Source organism: Chlorocebus sabaeus, chromosome 2 (genome assembly GCF_047675955.1).
Source record: "Chlorocebus sabaeus isolate Y175 chromosome 2, mChlSab1.0.hap1, whole genome shotgun sequence".
NCBI classification, from domain to species: Eukaryota; Metazoa; Chordata; class Mammalia; order Primates; family Cercopithecidae; genus Chlorocebus; species Chlorocebus sabaeus.
In genome coordinates, this window is record NC_132905.1 from 94,822,432 (window position 1) to 94,844,780 (window position 22,349).

General features: G+C 43.7%; 1 protein-coding gene across 1 annotated transcript in view; it reads right to left on the minus strand.

Moving 5' to 3' along the window:
- The window catches only part of DSCAM (DS cell adhesion molecule), an 812,825-nt gene extending 791,236 nt beyond the window's left edge, over positions 1-21,589 (minus strand). The window contains exon 1 of the mRNA XM_037985374.2: positions 21,446-21,589. Within this exon, the coding sequence (XP_037841302.1) occupies positions 21,446-21,488 (43 nt within the window). The 5' untranslated portion in view covers positions 21,489-21,589. The remainder of the gene's footprint in view (positions 1-21,445) is intronic.
- Between the last annotated feature and the right edge of the window lie 760 nt (positions 21,590-22,349).

Consider the following 22,349-nt stretch of genomic DNA (forward strand, 5'->3'; position numbering starts at 1 on the left):
TAGTAGAGATGGGGTTTTACCATGCTGGCCAGGCCGGTCTCGAACTCCCCACCTCAGGCAATGCACCCACTTTGGCCTCCCAAAGTGCTGGAATTACAGGCATGAGACACCGTGCCCGGCCTCAGTAAACATTTTCAATAAATTCTGAACCAAATATCTTTGTTTTCCTCAAAGTATATACAACATATCAGAAATTACATTAGTAGTCAACAAAGATTTTTTTTTTTTTAAGTAAGGGGTTTTATTGTTATATCCTTATATGGGTGCGTGAGAGTTGAGAATTCTAGGGCATAATGCTTGTTGATCTTTTAATTAAAATACAAGGGCAGATCTTTCAAATGCAGACACTATTGTCACAGAGATATACTGTCATTCCATCAGAAAGACAAATAAATAAAGTAGAATTGAAGAGACAGCAATGACATCAAGTCCTTAAGAGCTATACATTGGTTTAGACAACATTCATTGGTTTAATTATTCAATCAGTAACTACTTACTGGGCACCTGCAGCCTGTCAGTCACTCTTCTAGGTGAGCACAGTAGACAAATGTGGGCTTCCCCAGTTGGGAGAGACAGATGATAAACTTGTAAGTATATGATTTTAAGTACTCTGACTTCTACAAAGAAACCCGAAGCATGGCAAGGAGAAACTGAGCAATGAAGGAGGCCGCTTTGTTTTAGATCAGGTGATCAGGGAGGCCTCTCTTAGGTGGTGATATTTGGACAGAGAACTGATGGAAGTGAAGAAGTGGGGCAGGAAAAGGCCCAGGGTAGAGCATTCCAGGCAGAACACGCAGCCAGTGCAAGGCTGCTGAGGAGAGGGCCAGCTCAGAAAGCTGGAGAAACGTCCAGGTGGCCAGCATGGCTCTGTGGAGGGGGTATGGTGGGCCAGCCCAAGCCAGGCCATGGAAAGGCTTTTAGGTGTAGGCAATGCTGTATTTATTTTAGGGATGAAGGGAGAGGCTTTGGAAGGAGGAGTGATGTGATCTGCTCTGTATTTTGAGGAGATCCCTTGGCTACTGGGTGGAAGTTCAGCTGTGAGTTGGCAGATTATCGTAATAGTCCAGGCAAAAAGGAGAACACAGCATGAAGGGAAGTAAAGGTAGAAGAAATGGTCAGATTCTTAAAGTAGCATCACTAGGACATGCTGGTGGTTTGAATATAAGATGTGAAGGACAGAGAGGAATCAAGGATGACTCTGAGATTTCTGTTCTGTGCAGTGAGTGATGCTCAATTTGAATGACCAAAATGTGAGATAGAAGCAGGTACAGGGAGAAAAATCCAGAAGCTCTGCTTCAGAGAGTTTAAATGTTGAGATGCCTGTGACTTTTGTAAAGGGATGTTGAGTAGGCAGCTGGATTTCAGGATCTGGATTTGAGCTCAGAGAAGAAATCGCGGATAGAGATATGAATATGGAAGCCATCAGCATATAGAGGGCATTTAATGCTTCGACCTAAATTAAATTATATAGAGAGGAAGTATAGAGAGGAAGGGAAGGGAAAGGAAGCAGAGAGGAAAGGAGAGGAGAAGAGAGGGATAAGAATTAATCCCTGGAATGGGCTGAAACATTTAGAGTCTGATTAGAGGGAAGAAGCTCGCCAAAGACACTGAGAAGGAGAAGCCAGTGAGGCAGAAGGAAGCCCAGCGAGTGTGGTGTGCATGGTCCAGGTGACGATGTTTCAGGAAGGGAAGTGTGATCTGTTGTGTCACAGCTGCTGAGAGAGTGAACATGAGGAAATCTAGAAACGTGGGCCATGTGTAGTGACTCATGCCTGCAATCTTAGCACTTTTGGAGGCCAAGGCAGGAAGATTGCTTTATTCAAGGAGTTTGAGACCAGCCTGGACAACATACACAGACCCCCATCTCTGCAAAAATTAAAAAATTAGCTGGGCATGGTGGTGCAGCAACTGTAGTCCCGCTACTCGGGAGGCTGACGTGGGAGGATCACTTCAGCCCAGGAGTTTGAGTTCATGGTGAACTGTGATTGCACCACTGCATGCCAGCCTGGGTCACAGAGTCAGACCATGTCAAAGGAAAGAAAAGAAAGAAAAGAAGGAAGGAAAGAAGGGAGGGAGGGAGGGAGGGAGGAAAGGGAAGGGGAAGGAAGGGGAAGGAGGGGGAAGGAAGGGGAATGAAGGGGAACGAAGGGGAACGAAGGGGAACAAAGGGGAAGGAAGGGGAAGGAAGAAAGAAGGGAAGGAGAAGGGAAGGGGAAGGGAAGGAGAAGGGAAGGGAAGAGAAGAAGGGAGGAGGGAGGAAGGAGGAAAGAAAGAGAAAAAGAAGGAAAAGAAAAGAGAAAAGGAAAGAAAGAAAGAGAGAGAGAGAGAAAGAAAGAAAGAAAGAAAGAAAGAAAGAAAGAAAGAAAGAAAGAAAGAAAGAAAGAAAGAAAGAGAGAGAGAGAGAGAGAGAGAAAGAAAGAAAGAAAGAAAGAGGGAGGGAGGGAAAGAAAGACTAGAAACGTGGAAGTCATTGGCTTCATTGACAAAAGCAGATTCAATGGAGTGGTGAAGAAGACACTGACCAGTGTGTGACAACAGAGATTGAAAGATGAGGGTGTCAGGTGAGTTGAAACAGCTCTACTCGAAGTGTGCACAGACCAGCTGCTTTTATCTCATCTGCAGTGAGACAAGCACAGAAACTGAGATATTGCTGCAACATTCAAGAGTGTGATCAGTGGGCTCCATTCTCAGGAAGGGAGGAACAGACAACTTTGCGCATTGTTGAACTCATGTGGTAAGAAGCACGCGCAACAAGCTGTGTTTGAGGCAAGTCCTGTAAGGACCTCACATCAATCTGCAACAGATTGGAAAATGAAAAAGTGATTCTTCAGCACAGTTAGTTTGAGAAGCACTATTATACTCAACTCTTTCCGGTAGTTTTACTATTAAAAAGTATCAGAGGAATTGGATGGGAGAAGCGAGTGGTGACGAGATGGGAGGTGGTGGTTGTAAGAATGTTTTATAGCAGTAGAGGCAACAGAGAGATAACAGAGTGCTGTTTGCTGAGCTGGAAGAAGTGGAAGTTGAGGGCGAGATAAATGTAAGGGCAGGACTGACGCAGTGGCTCACACGTATAACTGCGGCACTTTGGGAGGCTGAGGCAGGAGGATTGCTTGAGCCCAGGAGTTCAAGACCAGCTCGGGCAACATAGTGAGACCCTGTTTCTATAAAAATAAATAAATAAAAATAAATGCACGGACAAAGTCTTTAAGCAGTTGGGAGATGTGGAATTCTGGACATGAATGGAGGTTTCAGCTTTCAACAGGAGCAAGGCCAGGGCTTCCATGGCTACAGGAGGGAAGGTCATGTATATGGGTCTGGTGTGGGACCTGAAATTAAGGTTCCGTGAACTAGGTAAATTCAGAAGAGCCTCAAAGGGCTTACCTGCTAGTTCTCCCCGACCCATGTGCTCTCAGGGATAAAGTCCCCTAGCAAAATGGCACTCCGCTCATAGGGACCAGGCACATTGCCTGCTTATCCATGAGTAGTGGGCTTCAGTTTCCCGTCAGCCTGTGGAATCAGCCAAATAAGCCAATCACATTCTCCCTCAGGAACCGGGAGACACCCCACCCTCTTCTTTTTTTTTTGAGACAGTCTCACTCTGTCACCCAGGCTGGGATGCAGTGGCACAATCTTGGCTCACTGCAATCTCTGCCTCCTGAGTTCAAGCGATTCTCCTACCTCAGCCTCCCAAGCAGCTGGGACTACAGGCACGTGCCACCACGCCTAGCTAATTTTTGTATATTTTTAGTATACATGGGGTTTCACCATGTTGGCCAGGCTGGTCTCAAACTCCTGACCTCAGGTGATCCACCTGCCTCGGCCTCCCGAAGTGCTGGGATTACAGGTGTGCACGCCCGGTCACCACCCCTTCTTGTTACTACAAGGCCTGCTTCCCGCAGCCCCTGCTAGTTCACTCTGTATGGCCTGCCCTGTCCCCCTCCCCTGGGCTGTGGGAATACTTGAATGAAACACTGCTGTCAATTTTATCTGCCCAGGGTCATGTGTTCAACCACCGCTATAACTGACTCCCCCCTCATCAGTGAGGTGAGAGGGAGGCAATAAAAACAGGAGTGGACACTGAGCGCATGAAAAACTGTGTGGGTGTGTGTTGGAGAGCAGGGACTGGTCCAAGTATTCACTTGATTCTTCTGATTTCTCAGTATGATTTTTTTCTGGTTTTCTCATATGATTTAATATGAGGTTATTGACTCAGAGTCTGGGAAAGGAAGGAGAGTTTGAGGTTTGGGGAGGTGAGAGAGGTGTGAAGTAGTCTTCCTACAGACACAGAAAGCAACTAGGGCAGTGAAGTGAGATTGAGGGCAGAGCTAAGAGCCCACTCGAGGTTTGTGGTCATGCATAATGAGACCTATCAGAGCACAGTGTGTGCGGCGAGAGCTCCTTGGTCAAGTGTAGCTGCTCTGATGCAGTAGCAGACAGGCGGGGGCAGTATAATCAGGTATATCACAAAGTCTATAGTCTCTGAGACACGGGAATTCAGAGTAGGTGTGAGCACCTGATGAAATAAGTCAGAGGAAAAGCAAGGTGGAGTTGCAGTCAGCTGTCAAGAGATAGAGCCACGATGATATCGAGATCACTCCAGACAGGTGGTAGTCACCTAGTGTTGTCCGCTGAAATTTGGAGGGTTTAATTTTTTATCCAAATACCATAGAAATGGGTATGAATGCTGCATGTTGGGAAGTGGAGGTGACCAGGTGCTCAGCTGCATGGGAGAGGCCACGAGTGCTTGGCAATGTTGGATGATTGAGATGATGAATGAGCAGAGATTCCAGAAATGCTGGGATGCAAACAAACCAACCCTGAGACTCCAAAATTATTCCCATATTGCCACATTTTTTCCTGCATCTTCCTTCAGAAAAACTTAAGAAAGCCAGGTTTGCTATCTGGCTCATCTTAACTCTCCACATAACTTACATTTCCAGTTTTCCAGATAAGCATGACCATTTGTGTTAGGCTATAAAGAAATACCAGAGACTGGGTAATTTGTAAAGAAAAGAGGCTTCACTGGCTCACAGTTCTACAGGCAGTACAGGAAGCCTGGTGCTGGCATCTTCTCAGCTTCTACGGAAGCCTTAGGAAGCTTACACTCATGGGGGAAGGTGAGAGGGGAGTAGACAGGTCACAGGGTGAAAGCAGGAACAAGACAGACAGGGAGTAGGTGGGGAAGGTACCACACACTTTTAGATGATCAGATCTTGAGAGAACTCCCTACCATGAAGACAGCACCAAGTCATGAAGGATCCCTCCTTAGGGATGGTGCAAAGCCATGATCCAAACACCTCCCAGCAGGCCCCACCTCCAGCACTGGGAATACAACTGGACATGAGATTTGGGCAGGGAAAAATATCCAAACTATATCACCACTCTAAATACTACGTGCACTCAGAAACCAGCTGACCTGTCTGGGGCTCATTCATCCAAGAAGACAGCCTGGAAGTCAAGTGAAGGAGTTGTGGAATGAGACTGCCCAGGTTCAAATCCTGCTTCCACCCCTGGCTGGATGTATGCCTTCTTTAGGAAAGGCATTCACCTTTGTAAGCCTTGAATTTCCACAAGTGTAAAGTGGAAATAATACCAATAAGCACCTCAAAGACTTGTTTGTCAATTAAATGGGATGGTAAAATAAAGCACTTAGCACAGTTCCTGGCACACAATAAGAGCTCAATAAATATTAGCAATTATTATAAATAAGTTCATTCACCACTCAAAAAAAAAGGTGATTCTATGAGTATTGTCATAGTATGAAATTCAGGTCACTTAGGCCACAGACAAGAAGCCAAATATCTTTAAATTTCTCTGTAGTCAGACTCCCCATGGGATCCCTGGCCAAGGTTTGTGAGGTGGCTGATTGGAAAAGGTGAAGGCAATCATCACGATAGGGGACCAACTGGTGGACTCAGGTGGTGGCTTCATTAGAGCAGTGTTCCAACCAGCACCATGCAGTGTATCCTGCAGAGGGGCCACCTAGGCAATAAACCGAGTTCCACCACCTTGCAGCCAGCAGCTGAGGGAAGCTCTGAGCTCTGAGAGAACTGGGCTATTTTCATCACATTTAGACAATGGACACACTCCACAGAAGGCAAATTTCCTTTCTCAGGGGACATATATCACATATGAGTAGCTGGTTTGAACCTTAACTCAGTGTGCAAGAGCAGTATCACCATAGCATGACACAGGTATACACACACACAGGCACACACGGGCATATCTTATTCTTATTTATCACTCAGCTTTCAGTCAAGCTGAATATGTGAGAATGTCTATGCAGTATTTTCTAAACTCTTTAAGACGCATGTCCCGTGGACACTTCCGGTAAAATGATTCGGCTTCAATAAGATTCAGACTCTTACTAACAAAACGAATTTGGGTGTTTTTGTGGAAAAGCCCAAACTGATACAAAACTCAAAATTTCAGCCTCTAATTAGCAATTTCAAAAATATTTTGATTCTGATATTTTGGCACTGAGAAAATTGGTAGTCAGTTCAGGACAAACGAAATACGATGTACTTAAAAACAGATGCATGATTTAAACTTGAGAGTTGGGGAAAGATCCTATCCTGTAATACGAATGTAATATAACTGTCATCCGGTCTCCAATTTTACTCTTCCCAACAGAATGCAATCTCATGAAATAGTTGCACCTCTGAAGTGAGTAAAAGTTAATTAACTTGTCCCTTACGTACCTAACTTAAGGAAGCGAATTGGCTGACATGGAAAAGTAAATGAATTTTCCATTTATACACCGATTTTTTAAAAACCGATCTTTCACTTTCCCAAAACAACTCTTTAAAGAAAATTTAACAGAATCATTTTCAACTTGAAAACTTCAAATGAAGGAATGGGGCTTTATTTGGGAGAAGATTTAAAGACTGTGACACCAGACAACCTGGGCTGAAAGTGCTGTTCTCAAATCACAGTTGCCACCTGACCAGGGACTGACAGTGAACATTTCCAAACCCTCGTTTCACAGTCTGTTTAAACTGAAATTAAAAATACCCATTTGACTGAGAATGAACAGAGGCATAGGCCTCATTCTGTCATTCAACAAGTGTGTGACCATGAGCACACTGTCTAACCCTGCCTTCTTTACGATGGTGATAACAACAATACTCACATCTAGTAACAAATCATAAATTCAAGCTATTGTTTTTATGATCATTACTATTGTAGCTAATAAACATAACAAGTGCAAATCATATGGTTAACTCAAGCATCCACACACTTTAGATGCCCAGTACATACGTGTTTCCTTTGACCCTCATTCTTTTTTAGGGAAATAATTACAAGGAGAATTTCTTTCTTCAAAGAAAACCAAGAGATTTTAATTTCTATGAAGGAGATTACACAATATTTGAAGGGGTATGTGACAATCTATGCAGATATTTACTCTCTCTCTGAGTAATTCTTGTGGCCCAGGGGTTGGAATGGTGATATATGGTATCATCGTGCGGCCTGCTCTTGAACGCAAGAGGATATGAGTTCCGGCCAGATCAAAACACAGGCAAATTTTGATTTAAAAAACTATACATATTCTACATGCTCCTATTTCTTGTATCCAGACTACCCCATTATGCTAATATAAAGGGAAAAAAAGTGATAGGGCACAAGGAAAAATTCAATCACTGCTAAGCTCATCAAACTACACAATGAGCCATGGTAATCTGCAGCCTTAGAGGAGAAACCCATCGATGGCAACACTACCATCAATATTTTCTACTCACATTCTTTCCTACACAGTCCCAGTTTTCTTACATTAGGAAGCATTTCGTCAACATGGTAAATTAATAAGCCTCAAAAAATCACCCAAAGTACACAGCATGCGAAAGCAAACCTAAGCCGTGTTATCAGAAAACAAAACCAAAATGATGGCATGCCTTTTTAAGGAAATATAAACCTGAAATAAACAGAGAACACCCCTCCCAGAGCCACCACATACACAAGAGGCAGAGACTCAGGCGACACTCAGGAGGGAAAGGAAGGCAAACAGCAAAAACTCTCCCAGAGAAAAAGACTTCATGGACTTTGGAGCCACTACAGCTGTCTGTGCATACAGACGCTCTCTCCTCTTCAAGCGTTTCTCCACATCTAATATCTTCAGATCATTAGTGCTTTCTAACTAGGGTTTCAATATTTCCCAGAGGCCTCTCCAGTCTAGCCTTTGCCTGAGAGAACAGGTTACAAAAATATCCCCTCTCCCTTTTACCAGGCAACAAAGAGAATTTGCAGTGCTTTGAAAACAGAAATCCACATCCACAGGAAAAACAGGCCTCCGCCAGCCGCAGCAAAGGGTGCTTCGGGCACAGGGCAACCAAGCGAGAGAAAATGCATTCAGAGCGGTTAGCACACAGGATTAATCACATTATAATTTAATCATCTGATCAAACACTAATTAGCATAATTGCTTGAGGGAGAAATGGCTGGAGGAACCCAGGAACACCCTGAGCATCCATGTTCTTAATGACAAAAGAGGCAACACAGATTTGGCTTCCCTTTCTTCATTAAAAAAAGGAAGAAAACAGCAAATAAAGTTAATCAATGAAAAGCATCACCAGCTATGGTTTTAGCAGCCAAAGGAATTGCAACTGAGATTCACATTTTCCTTCCACCTCTCTCTCCAGGACTGCTCTAAAATCCATGGAGAAAATGCAGTACTGATGTTATAGTAACTAGACTCTGAGCTATTTAACTCAGGGTTCTCAACCTTGGCACAATTAATATGTTGAACTGGATCATTCTCTGTCGTGGGGAGCTGTCCTATGCATTGCAAGGTGTTGAGCATCTTACAGTGAGTGTCCCCTCCAGATGCCAGTAGCAACCTCCAACCAGAGGTGCGACAACCAAAAATGTCTCCAGACATTGCTCACTGTCCTCTGTGGGTGCAAAATTGCCCTCTGTTAAGAACCACCAAAGAACACAATTTGCCCGGTGCATACTTCTTGTAAAAGTAACCAAGTCATAAAAATAGGGGGAGGAGTCTTTTTATTTCCATCTGCCAAAAAATAATGAGCCTAAAATAATAGTTGCCCAGTTTGGGAGGCCAAGGTGGGCGGATCACAAGGTCAGGAGATCGAGACAATCCTGGCTAACACAGTGAAACCCATCTCTACTAAAAATATAAAAAATTAGCCAGGTGTGGTGGTGGGCGCCTGTAGTCCCAGCTACTGGGGAGGCTGAGGCAGGAGAACGGCGTGAACCCGGGAGGCGGAGCTTGCAGTGAGCCGAGATTGCGCCACTGCACTCCAGCCTGGGCGACAGAGTGAGACTCCATCTCAAAGTAATAATAATAATAATAATAATAATAATAATAATAATAATAATAGTTGCCCAGTTCCATGGATTTACCTTATTTCTCATGGATCTATTTAAAGCTTTACAATAACCCTTAATGCCTATGCCTCTGCACTTCAGAAAAAAATAATTAAATACCAGCCTCCTCCATCAAAGATCTTGAGGGAGACACTTCCAGGAGCACCTCTGAATGGGGCAACTCATAGGTTCAAAGAACTCTAACCCTTGCTTCCAGACTTCAATGTGCCCTGAGCAGGCGTGAGATCACAACAGTGTCTTCCACCTACCCATGAGGGAGCAAACCACCAGTGACTTTGGAAATGAATAAATCCAGAGAAGGCCTCCAGACGCCCCAGGGAAATACAGCTTTGTCCCTCCACTCTTACTGAGCACATGGACACTCCGATATTTGCTCCCAATTTCTAAAGAGGGAGAGAGAAAGGTGAACAAGACGGAGAGAGGCGAAATGCAGACTGCTCCTCCATTTCTTGCAAATGTATCTCCACGATAATCAATTCATTGCACAACCTTAACCTGCCTTGGCCACCAGTCAGGCTGGACCTAATCATATTCATTCTTATCAAGAGATGCTAGAAACCCCAGGGAAAAATACTCAACACTTATTACTGTACGAAAGAAATATTTTCTATGGATTAAGGTGATTTGTTCTAATAATAACACTGAGTCACACTATCTCTCGTTTTTATTTTTATAAAGAAAGTGTTTCACCACTTACAATTACTCATGAGTCTAACGCAGGTTATTAAATCTGATGATGGAAATATTTATGCCCTTTCTGTGGCGGAGAGATGGGAAAAGATTGACCTACTCTACTACAAAATTTAAAAGAGAACAGTCTGTGCTATACCATGTAGGTTGTGAAAAATCCAAATCAGAGAGGAATTGTGAGCTATTTTAAACTGAAATCTTCCTCTGCAATTCCCCTGTCAGAGCTTGTGACTTCTTAATATAATGCGCCCACCCCCTTTTAAAGGAACATGAGTATAGGAAACTATTATTGCAAAGAAACAGTCTACCCTAATTCCTGTAGTGATGAGTAAGCAGAATTCACATTTATTCAGCCTACAATGGCTTTTATACCGTTTCCTTCTAAAGCTAAATTTCAAAACAGCCATTCTAAAAGGTAATTTCTATAGTGAATCACAATAAAATCGCCAAAGGATTATAACATCAAACTTGTTTAAGATGCCTAGGAGGAGAAGTTATTTTTAATATTATCTAAAATAAGATCTCAGGACACAAAAAGATATTTTTAAGGTTCTGAATTTAGGCCTCTCTCCAGCACACATTTGAGTCTATTTTAGTGCAAAAATCAAGGACACAATGTTTTGAAAAAATTAATCTGCCACCAATAACTGCCCTCAATTTTGTCATATATGTAACAAGGTCTAAAATGCACATATGCCCTTATATGCCAGTTTCTCTCTTTTTTCTGACAACTTAGCATAATGACATATGCTTTGTATGATAAATACAGTCAACTTGTGATTATTTACCTAAAAGAAAGCCAAGAAAATCCAACAGAGCAAATGACCCAGAGCCCTTTAGATCTGGCTCTGGAATGAGCTTGTGCCCTGGACAAAGGCATGTGCAGCGTCCCAGGGTGGCATCAAAGCGAAACCTCTAGCTGCAAACAGATCCACTCTCCTGCCCTGTCTCACCTCATCCTAGCTCATCCCTTAAACTTGTTCAATAGAGTCACCCAAATGGTTTCCCACTATGGATCTCTTGCTTGGAGCCTCATGGTTACACATAGGTTTCAAAGGGCTTCTCTGCTAGGACTCCAGCTGCTATCGAAGAAGGTACCAATGTGAGAAATACAATGGAATCAACACCATAAGCAAAGCACAAGCATTTATAAACCTGAATATCAAATACGCTAAAACAGGAAGAAAAAATGGCACAAAGAGATAGATATTAATACACAGATGATTCGCAAGCTGCTAGCATCCACCTTGGGAGTGCCTCTGGCAGGATCACATACACCTCTACTCAACAGTCTTTCTTGTTACTACCCCCCAGCACCACATGCCCAGATTCTTATGGTGGTCAGTGAGGCCCTAACCCTGCATACAGACATTCCCAATAAATTACCACGCAATGCAGAGTTCTCCAACAGTTCATCGAGATGTACTTGGAACTTCACTGGGTCAACGTCCTAGCTACTGTTTGGGTAGCTTCTTTGCAAGTATGTGTTTTGCAAAGGTGAATTATGGTTCATGTGGATCAGAACAGGCAAAGGCATGTGTTCATAATGCAAATTCACAGGCCGTGCATACACCAAGGCTACAGAATCAAATTCTCTGGTATCAGAGCTAGAAGACGACATAACAAACAGGTAAACTATAACTTGGGAGACCCTAGTGGTGGTGGGAAAAAGATGACAAAGTCACATGGGATTAGAAACACCTGGGGAGTTTTCCAAACTACGGCCCATTCCCCAGAATGCTGGCATCAGAATTTCCAATAGGAGGCTAATGAGAGGAAATGCATTTCAGGAAACTTCCATATCTTCTTTCTCCATTCTCCCAGACCCAGAACTCCAGGGTGTTGAGAACCGGTGTCCTCGATCCCTACCTGGGAAGGCCCAGATAGAGAGATACTAACTAATATTCAGCTTCAAGTGTCAGCAGACTGTGGTCTTCCTCTTATCCCGATGTAGGGATGGAGGGGATGTGTGGCTATGGGGCTGGCACAGCCTCTTCCTCCATATTCAGTCTTCCCATAAACATTTGCCTCCACTGCCTCCAAGCATCTAATCCCACAGAAGCCTACAGCATATTCTTACCCTCCCATCCTCAGCGATGGGGCGGTGGAGGTATAGGGGAGAATGTGGGGCCTCTCGTGCCTGTGAATAATAAAGGCTGATGATGTGAGATCCCCCAAGACACAGATAAACCACCCATGGATGAGAGTTCCTTACCCAAAACAAATACCTAGATCACCTCGAGGTCAAAATTGTTCTACCCAGATTTCTACACAAATATTCAATCAAGCCTATTCTAAAACAGTAGCCACCAAGGATTTAATAGCTATTGATTTGCGTGAGTCATAATAGGCACACACACGCATCTGGTAATTAATCATCCTACCCACATTCTGCCGTCACGTCAAGGCCCCGGACAGAGGTTGCTAACTTGGGCTGCCAACTCAAACAACTTGTGAAGGAAGGATTCTGTCCCTTAGACAGCATTCCACATTTCTTGTGCATTTCCTTTCTACTAGCCAACAAAATAGACAAATGACTAGCCTTTGCAGGAACTGACAAGAACTACAGCTGGCAGGAGTGGTAAGTAGCCATGGTGCCTTCTCTATGGTGCCTGTGTTGCTGGTAGAGGTCATTGTTGTCATTGTTGGGTGTCTTCAGCTCATTCCTAAAATCTCACAAGTAATATTCCAAAGCATTGTTATTTCTACCCTGCTAGCTACATATCAGTTATTAAAAATGCTCTACAGCCAAGAGTAAAAAATAAACATGGCAGTTAAGCAGACCGGGACTTGGATTTTCCATATCTCGATGGAACCCAAGATCAAATCACACCATAGTGGGGCTACTGTGAAAATAATTTAATCTTGAGTTTCTCTCATGAGAAAGTATATTTCCTGAAAGTAAGAAGTTTCCTTATTATATAGGAAATATAGCTCAGTCTTTTGTATTTAAAATAAGAAATAAAATCAAAATACAGATAGAATTGCAGCAGTTCTAATTATCTTTCTACTTTGTCTTTCTCTTATGATACAATCATAGAAATGTTCCCATCATCCAGTAGTTCATGCTCATGAGAAGAATCAATGCTTTACTCAATATGAGGAAGAGTAATCAATGGTATGAGAGTCCACTGCAATCACCCACCTGAAGTGGCATGGATGGATCTTCAGTGCACGGCATGTGCTACCTCCCAACAGCTCCCCTCTGCCCCTGTGACCCACTCACACTGGTCCTAACACCAGCTTCAACCTGATCATTGTGGTGACTCCATGATAATGCTGAAGCCACTTTGGGACCCTAAGGTCATCAAGGTCATCACTGGGAGGGGTATCACCATACTGTTGTTTTGCAGAAGCATCCAATAATGAGAAAGGGTATTTAGAAAGAACTATACACTGGCTTTTACTGTATTATTTTCAGTGGGAAAAAATGCAGATTCTGTGTAAAACCAGACTTAAAACTGTTTCCTGTTTCTTCCTTTTAATATTAAAGAGTCAAGACTTGTATGAATCAAAATCAGTCATTAAATAGTTCAAATTTCTTTCCGTCACCTTATCAAAATGCCAATCTCATAGTCTGGAGAGACTAGTGACAAAATGATCCATTTTACAGGTGGTTCTTTATAAGACTAAAGGCAAACACTTTCCACAGCATCATCTTCTAGGGTAGGTCAGGACCTGATTTTTGTCCAGATTTCCAACCTGCAAATCAGCAGTATTTGTATACAAATTCAACGATTCTACTATTAATAAAACCTAAAGCCCACTTGGAACCAGTACACCCAGAATGCTATAAGGAACAAATACAGTCCTAGAAAGGAAGACTATTTCATTTCTTTTTTTTAATGTTAAATTGTATATACTTAAGAAAGCTGGGAGACATTAGCTAAGTGATATATGCCAGACACACACACAAAATCCATGATATCACTTATATATGGAATCTTAAAAAGACTATTTCATTTCTCAGAGCATGTGGCATTCTTTTTCCCTTGTCCAATAACATTTGTGTCAATCACAATGCCTGGGGTGATACTGTCTGCCCCATACAGACTGACAAATAAGGACTTCATATCTTGCAATTTAAAACCCAAGAGTTTGAGAACAGGTTAACAAGAAGGGACTTGTGATAATCACAGGATCCTACATTTGAACTCTTCCCTCAGTAATTGCTTTACTCTAAACATGTATGCAGATTTCACCCTCCTACTATTCTGCCGTGAAACATCTTTAAGAAAGGCAAGACTTATTACAGAAGAAATATTTGTAGCAGTGCTGCAAGTTTAATGTCCTCCCTTCACCTCCAGTCTTTTGTTCAGACCTACTCAAGCTGTTTCCAGATAATATATATATTGCTTCCTCACCCCCAGCTTCCCAAGCCTAACATAGATTTAAAGACTGAGAGCATTTCTAGAATATTCTGCAGAGAGTCCAAAGAGATTTCATAATATTTCTGCAAGGGTTGGTATGCTTTTTTTTTTTTTTTCTCTCCTACAAAATGCTGTACAGAGCCGGGACGTTAGGGGAAGCTAGCATTTAGTATGGAGGTGATCTCTTGCATTTTCAATTCTTTCTTTCACTGTCTTTGCGGCTGCACTTAAAAACAGCTTTCTATAAATAGGACTGCTTGCTCACTCTTAAATCTTACTCACTGTCTTCTCAGTAAAAAAAAAAAATAACTAGGGATACAGGCAAGATTCATTAATCCCTGTCATTCCATCTCTCTGTGTAGTAGCCTCTTTCCTTCTTCTTATCTTGACATATATCTTCTCAATCCCATTCATCCCTCTCTGTTAAACCATAATATACATTTACATAATCCAGGGGGCTTAAAGACCAAAAATTAATCCAGTTGCATGATTTTTTTAAAATTCAGCGTTGATCCCATAGAACAAATAGAGATCTCCAAAAATCAAAAGCTGATAAATACCGTAAGCTATAAGACACTTAATTTGATTTTTATATTTGAACAAAAAATCAACCTTAACAATGATGAAAACCTATCCCTTTCATGTTACTTTCATGAAGATACCAACTGTCATATTTGAATCTGCAAAATAAGAATAAAGATAATGACAAAAAACCATAAATCCATGAGATGCTTAAGAAAACAGCAGTATGACTTTTTAAAGATGATTAAGGCCTGAGAAACTAAGTTCGTTTTGATGTCCTGCGTGGCTCTTTGATGAAGAAATGAATTCCCAGGAGCTGAGGCGGGGAGAACCTAAATGTCGGTTTGATGCTTCTGGCTGGCTTTCAAAATGCGACAGGGCAATAAACATTGTATAGGAATTTTAAATCATGCCATTTAGCAGCATACACTTGAGAACAAGGGGTCCAGCACATGGATGAAATTATTGTCTGTGACACTTGACCCACTGCATGGCAGGAAGAGCACCTAAAGCAATTATATAGCTGTTGTGCAACAGTGATAAAGTCCCATCAGATACTCGAAACGTGAATCTCTTTTTGAAAAGAGAAGAAAATGCCCCAAGCCATAGGCATTTCTGGAAAATAAACATTTTTCACCGTGATTGAGACACTACGACAGAAAAAGGTGGGTAGCAAAAGAGTCCAATGGTTTAGCCATCAGATTTCAAGATGGGGACCAGAAGGGCAAGGCCAGCAAAGAAAATTAGGATGGGAAGCCAATCAGCTAGAGGCAGAAGAGAGAGGTGGATGGGAGGGAGGCAGGTGAGTTAAGGAGGGGAGAAAGGCTCTGCCTGTCACTTCATCCTTTCATTTCATAAGGAACATCATCTATTTCCACCACTCCATACCACGTGCTGTGCTCTTTGCTAAGGACATGCTCAAGCTTCACACCCATCTCAGACTGTGGAGGCTCCTGTCTATCTAGTGAGAGAGGTAGTCACTAGTCAAATCAGCATTACCTAAATGCAGGGTTAACGATTACCATAGACACCATCAAGGCAACAGCCAAGATTTTAAGAAAAAGGATAATATCGAAGGAATTGGTTTTTCAGGAGTAGATCTCTGAAACTTAACCCTTTTGAACGTCCTGGTCAGAAGCTGTCTGACCTCGAAACCAAAATCCTGTCCCTGCTTCCCTCCTGCCACCTTGACAGACCTTGCGTCACCTGCAGAAAACATCCGTGTGCTCCACCCTTTGAATTCAGAACGACACAGTGGATACTCCGTGGGGCTGCTGGAATCTTCCACTCCCACTGCCTTATCTTAACCCACAGATTCGGTAAGGGAAATGCAACTTTGAATTTTCTTGCATTTTCACAACATTGAAGAAAAGAACATAAATATAGTTGGGGGGAGGGGCGGGGAGAGATAAGATGAGCATTTTTGTGCCCAGGTCTTTGGAACATGAAGAGTTAACTCCCCAGTCCAGGGGAACAGGTGTTTTCCAGTGGGCCTGGGGGAGAGGGAAGGGGGCTCCCGGTCCCGGAGCCTTGCCTGCGGAGATTGATGGACTGCGGAGGAGCGGGCACGTCAGCATCACCCCTGTCACCATCAGCAGGAGAAGCGGCGGCTCCTGGAATGACATTGGAAGGTCAGCCAATCAGGCGAGGAGCTGCTCCAGGAGCTGCCACCTCCGAGGCGCGCGCCACGCCGGGGCTCCCTTGCGGCTTTGGAAAGCGGGTGCAAATGCACCCTTCTGCGGGCCCGCTATCCGCTGCAACACCTCTGTTTCCTTTCTGGGCACCTTCTGGGTTTCTAGATATTGCTGTGAACATGTTCCTCCGCTGTACAGTTGAAAACAAAGGCTGCCGGACTCCGCCTGACCTGCGGTTGCCTTTGCACAGTTCCTGTTAGACGAACTCTACGACACGCGAGTTTGGGCGCACTGAACTTGAGACAGCGTGGGATGGCGTCTTCAGAAGAAAGGCCCTGACCATCTGCAAGGAGCAGTCCTCCCTCGGCGGCTGCTGGGTTTGCTGGCTCTGCTGAAGGCTGGCTGCAAGAGTCTTGTGAGGTTTGCCGCCCACTAGTGTCCTATGGCGGGGACACAATTGGCATGCAGGTAGCACCACCTCCCTATCTCCCAGGCCGAGGGTGCGGGCACCAAGTCCCAGCGTGCACTTCAGCGCAGCAGCCAAGAAAATGCCCAGACGTGCTCGTTTGTGTGGGCACACCCCTGGGTGCCTGCCCTGCTCTGGTGAGGTGGGCCACGCATGGAAACCAGGGAAATCGAAGTGCTCGTTTCTGAAATACTATGGAATGCAATGCCTAATGCAAAATACATTCTTTTTCACTACCTAGTAATTATTTATGAGTCACATTCATAATCCTGCCCGTAGAATTCAGCTAATTTTACGAAACCTGGATGCCACAGATTTTGTAAATGCACCCACTTGAGAAACCCATCATTTTCTTTTGCAAACATAAATTTCCAACCTAGTGTCCACAGGTCTTTCTTTATAAAGTGACCTCCTCCCTCTCTTTCTCTCTCTCTCTCAATCAAGTTTTAATACGCATTGAATTGAGTCTCTTGTCAAAATACTCCATGCCCCTTACCCCAGACACATCTAAGACAAAGATGTGTCTGGGGATTCAAATTGGCAAATATTTTAGTCAAAATTAGTTCTCCTACCAAAATGCCGTATTGCGTGGGTTCGGCCCCCATGACTCACTGATCCCCTGAGGCAGCAAACCATGGTCACACCAAAGTGACAAAGGAGAGAGTCAAAAAGTGGAAAAGGATCCACTGGCATTTATTAAAGGTCTGCGTGGTGTTTTGTTTTCCTACAGAGGGCATCTTGGAGGGGCATGCAGCTTAAGTTAAAAGGCCTAGGAATTTTAGGTAAACCCTGAGATTATGGATAGATTTTTAATCTGCTTAATAAAGATGGGGTAGAAAGGGAAGGGGAGGCAGCCCTGAAATTGTTCACCTGATAACATTTTTTCCTTACACACATTTATGTGAATTAAATAAAAATCACCTTCAAAGTCCTTAAGGTGCACTTGTATTTACAAAGGTCTGCTTCTAATTAAATAAAATAGCAAGTGTGTGCTCTGTAATTTCCTATCAAGTGAATGGATGAAGCTCAAAGGGGCTGCATACTCACCTTCTCTTTAATGAGCACCTTCTTACTCCCATCACCCCACCCTCTCTACTCTCCACGATGCTCAGGTCTCATGAAAGCAGATGCAGTAGAGCTCAAAATCCCACGGCTCAGGAAAAGATGATGTCAGGAATGCATGTGTGTGAGTCTGTGTGTGTGTGTGTGTGTGTGTGTGTGTAAAACAGAGATGCCAGGATACTAGCAAAAATATATTATATATAATAAATCTGATTCTTTATCATTCTGCTTGTCTGAAGGCCCGGCTCTGCTTTCAGCAATAATTTTAAACTAGAATGTGCTCTGGGGTTAAAACCAGCAGAAATGGTGATGAAACACAATGCAGTAGGAAGCTTTGCTGAGAAGACACTGAGGGACGTGTGTGGGTGAGTGTCTGCACATACGTGTACCTTGGCGTCTTGCACTGTAACAGAAGCTCGCGTGTATTTCCAGAACATTGCAGAACAAATTGCTTTAAAACACGATTACTGCACCTTATCAGGTGAGGTCATTCATTTAAGGGTTTAACCCATTAAAGGCCTGGTCAATGACTTCTTCTTTTTTTTTTTTTTTTTCCAAAAATACTGTCTGCAGCCTGTCTAGCAATCATACTTTTACTAAGAAATAACTGTACTTCCGACACATCAATAAGAAAAATGTTGTCATCTACTGTTAAAATGCAGATGTATTGTGGGCTTTTTCTAACAGTCCCAAATATTAAACTGCATAATCTTTTACAAATGAAGAAAAAAAGTTATCATGTCAGGCATTTTGATGCCTGAGGCCTAGCAATAATCAGTTTAGGTATTAGAATTCATCAATCTTTTACCACACACATTCAGAAATTTTTCAAAATTGAGGTATAACAAAATATGCCACTTGTTGACAAAAATACTTCTCCATTTTTTAAAGTTTAATTCAGATAGGTAGAAAGCATTCACTCTTATAGTTTTGAAATATGGTCTTACGAACAGGCATCGTTCCAAACTGGACTCTTATTTCAACATGTCTATATATTTTATGATCCTTTCCCCAGTATGTAATGAACACCATGCCTTAGAAAACTGTTTAAAGCTGATGTCCCCTCCCCTTTCAAAGATCCTAAAGCTTTACAGTCAGGCTTTTTATTTTTTCATGCTTGATCATATAAAGAGAGGGGCATTTTTATACAAGATAGTTCCATAGCCTTCTGCTAGATTGGATCAGAATACATAATACAGTAATGTAAAATATTCATTTGTGTTTGCTGTTTATGTCTAATAGTGTGGCATCTACCTATATTTATTACAGTAATAATAATGGTGATTATCAGTTGATTTTAAAAGTCTTGAAATAATACAGAATTCACTATATGAGCACCTACATAATTTTCGCATGCATTTTTCATATTGAAAAATATCTGAGGTTTTCTATAATTGTATTACCATATATAACTATTCCTATGATTGTTTTAGTTATGAAATGCTAATTCAGAAAAAAGTCACACACATATACAGCATCTGTGTATCAGAGGCTAACACTCTGTATCAGTATCATAAATTCTTCCATACCATTTTGTCATACAAAATGCTTACACTGTAAATAAATACTGGCTGATGACAACCAGCACAGCCTCTTTCGTCATCCTGAAACACACACTTCCCAGTGGGGTGCAAATTTTGTTTCATCTTATAACCCAGGCCTTTCCGAGGAGTTCCGAAAGGTCCTCCCTGACAGGTGAAACAGGCTGTCAAGGCTCTGTGTCTTTGGAACACCTCTGTAGGCATCTGTACATTTCTTAGCAGGTTGCATTAACGGAAGAGCAGAAAGGGCTGACTTCCCCGACACATCTCCACATGTTCCCTCAGCAGATCTGTCCCCGAAGGGAAATTCCCAGGAGGACACAGGACAGGTACAGTGCCCTCTGGGAAAGATGGGTGTCTTGTCAGAACTTGTTGCAATTCTTTCCTGCTAGGAAATCTCAAAATGAAAGTTTCAAATACTTTGCTTTAGGTTATATTGGAGAGAAAGTATCATCTTCATGTTCATTTTGATAGTACCTTCTTTCAACTCCACCTTTTCGTAGTCACCATTTAAAAAAAAAAAAATTGACAATGTTCATGCATTTCTTCTGGCCTGTTGGTATGTTGATTCTTTAGGTACTGTCTAGGTAGGTAAAGAAAATGCACTGCCTTGCAGCCAACATGCAGAGCTTCCCTGTGTATCTTCCAGGAAAATCTCAGAGCCTCCCCTTTGCTTCTTGTATTTTCTCACAAGGGCCAGATTTCCTCTCTTCTCTTCCTTTACCTTCTCTTCTTCTTTTACCTCTCTCTCTCTCTCTCTCTCTCTCTCTCTCTCCCCCCCCCCCTTCCTCCCTCCCTCCTCTCTCTCTTTTTCTCTCTCTCTCTCCTCTCTTCTGGCTAGGGGATTCTGCTTAATGGTTTAATTTCAACTGTCAGCAGGTTATACATTTTATGCAGATATGTGTTTCAAAATTTGAAATGGGAATTTAAGCTGTAGCTACTCCCAGGCGATGTCAAATGATGACAATTTCCTCTGGTTCCCACAAGAGAGGAAGCCATTCATACATGTAAGTTCATATTTACGTGGTGACAGACAGCCTAAGGTGCAGTCACACTTACTAATTGGGTCTGACTCAGTCAAGAGCAATAGCTTTCTAAATACCCAGGAAGAAATCATTTCAAAATATAATATTGGCTGGGCATGAGGAAAGGAATGCTATTTACAATATTCACTGATTTCATTTTTACTACTATACAGGTGTTTCTTTTTTTTTTAATTTGTCAACATTTCAGATGATGTAATGCTTATCAGTGCATATTTTTACATAAACGACTGTGAGGAGCATGAAGCAGCACGGGGTGCATAGAAGGACAGATCTTTCTTAAAGCCCTCCTTGGTGCTGGAGATACATTGTACTAGCATGAAATTACGTGTTTGAAAAATCTCAAAAAGCACTGAATCTGAAGGGAGATGTTCCTCATTGACCCCTCCACCTGCGTGCACTTGGAATGTCATATCCCTTTCCCAGGTTGTAATATTCAAAGTGGCGATCTTCCTGTCTCTCCTTCTGTCACCAGACCTGGTTTATTCTGAATGAGGCAGCTCTCTAGTATTGGAGTTAGGCTCTGAGCTGTCACTTGGCTAGGTAAGCGCCTTCCAATGATTACAGAGCAATTTCTCCCCGGCCTCTCCATTGCCCCCTCTCCTCCCCGAAAAAACAAATATAATATTTAAAAAAAAATAAAAGCACGAAAATTTAAACACAGATGAAGAGCAAAAAGAAAGAAGACTTTACCCATGCATCCAATGCCATCCCCCGCCCCCCGGGTCAATGATAAGGAATGAAATTCATCACAAACCGAAAGGCTCACCATTCGCGAAGCTCTGGAACAAGGAGAGAGCCAGTATCCACATGCCCCTGCCGCTCCCCGGCCTCCCGCGAGCGACGCGCCGGCCTTGCCCCCTGCGCTCCGCCCGACCCGGCTCCGCTCGCCGCTCGGCACCTGCCCGGGGGCCGCCGCCCGCCCGCCGCCAGCCGCCCGCCGAGGACGCGCCGCCGGCGCCGCCGCCGCTGCCGCTGCCTAGCCGCCCGGGCACGCGGCGCGGCCGGGCTCCGGAGCGAGGGCTGCGCTCGCCGCGCGCTGCGCTCCTGCACACCTGCTCCCGGGCGCCGCGCCCCACGCTGCGGCCGGAGCCCAGGTGCGCCGTCAGCTCAGTGGGCCCCCGGCAGGTCGGCAGGTGGAGAGAGCCGCAGACGCGGGCGTGAGCTCATCCCGGGCACCCGGTGCCCAGAATGCGCAGCCAGCGGCCTCCCGTGCGCCAGCCCTCACCCTCCGCATCCAGGCAGCAGGCGGGCGGGCAGGCTCATCTTTGCCGTGCTCCGGCCTCAGTCACTTGGATCCCTCTGCCAACCTTCCCTGCCTGCGAGCCGGGCGAGTGAAGCCGAGCGCGGAGGCGAGCAGGGACCCCTCCCCTGCCTCTGGCCGCTGGGGCGCTCTGCAGTCTTAAAGCAGCAGCAGAGACGTGCAGCCGAACTGAGACAGGACCAGGGAGAGCGCAGCCACCGCACAGTCACGCACAGTCATCAGGAGGAATTTCTTAGAGGCTTAAATAATCATTTCTACAGCTGCTTATTTTTAGTTATTTTCCTGCAGGTTGCTAATAAGAGATGGCCAGGGTGACTATTGCGGAAGGTGGCCAGCCACGGAGAGGTGAACATGAAATGCTCGTAGTTTTAATAAGATGTGCTGCTGGATTCCGATTCCGTATTTACTC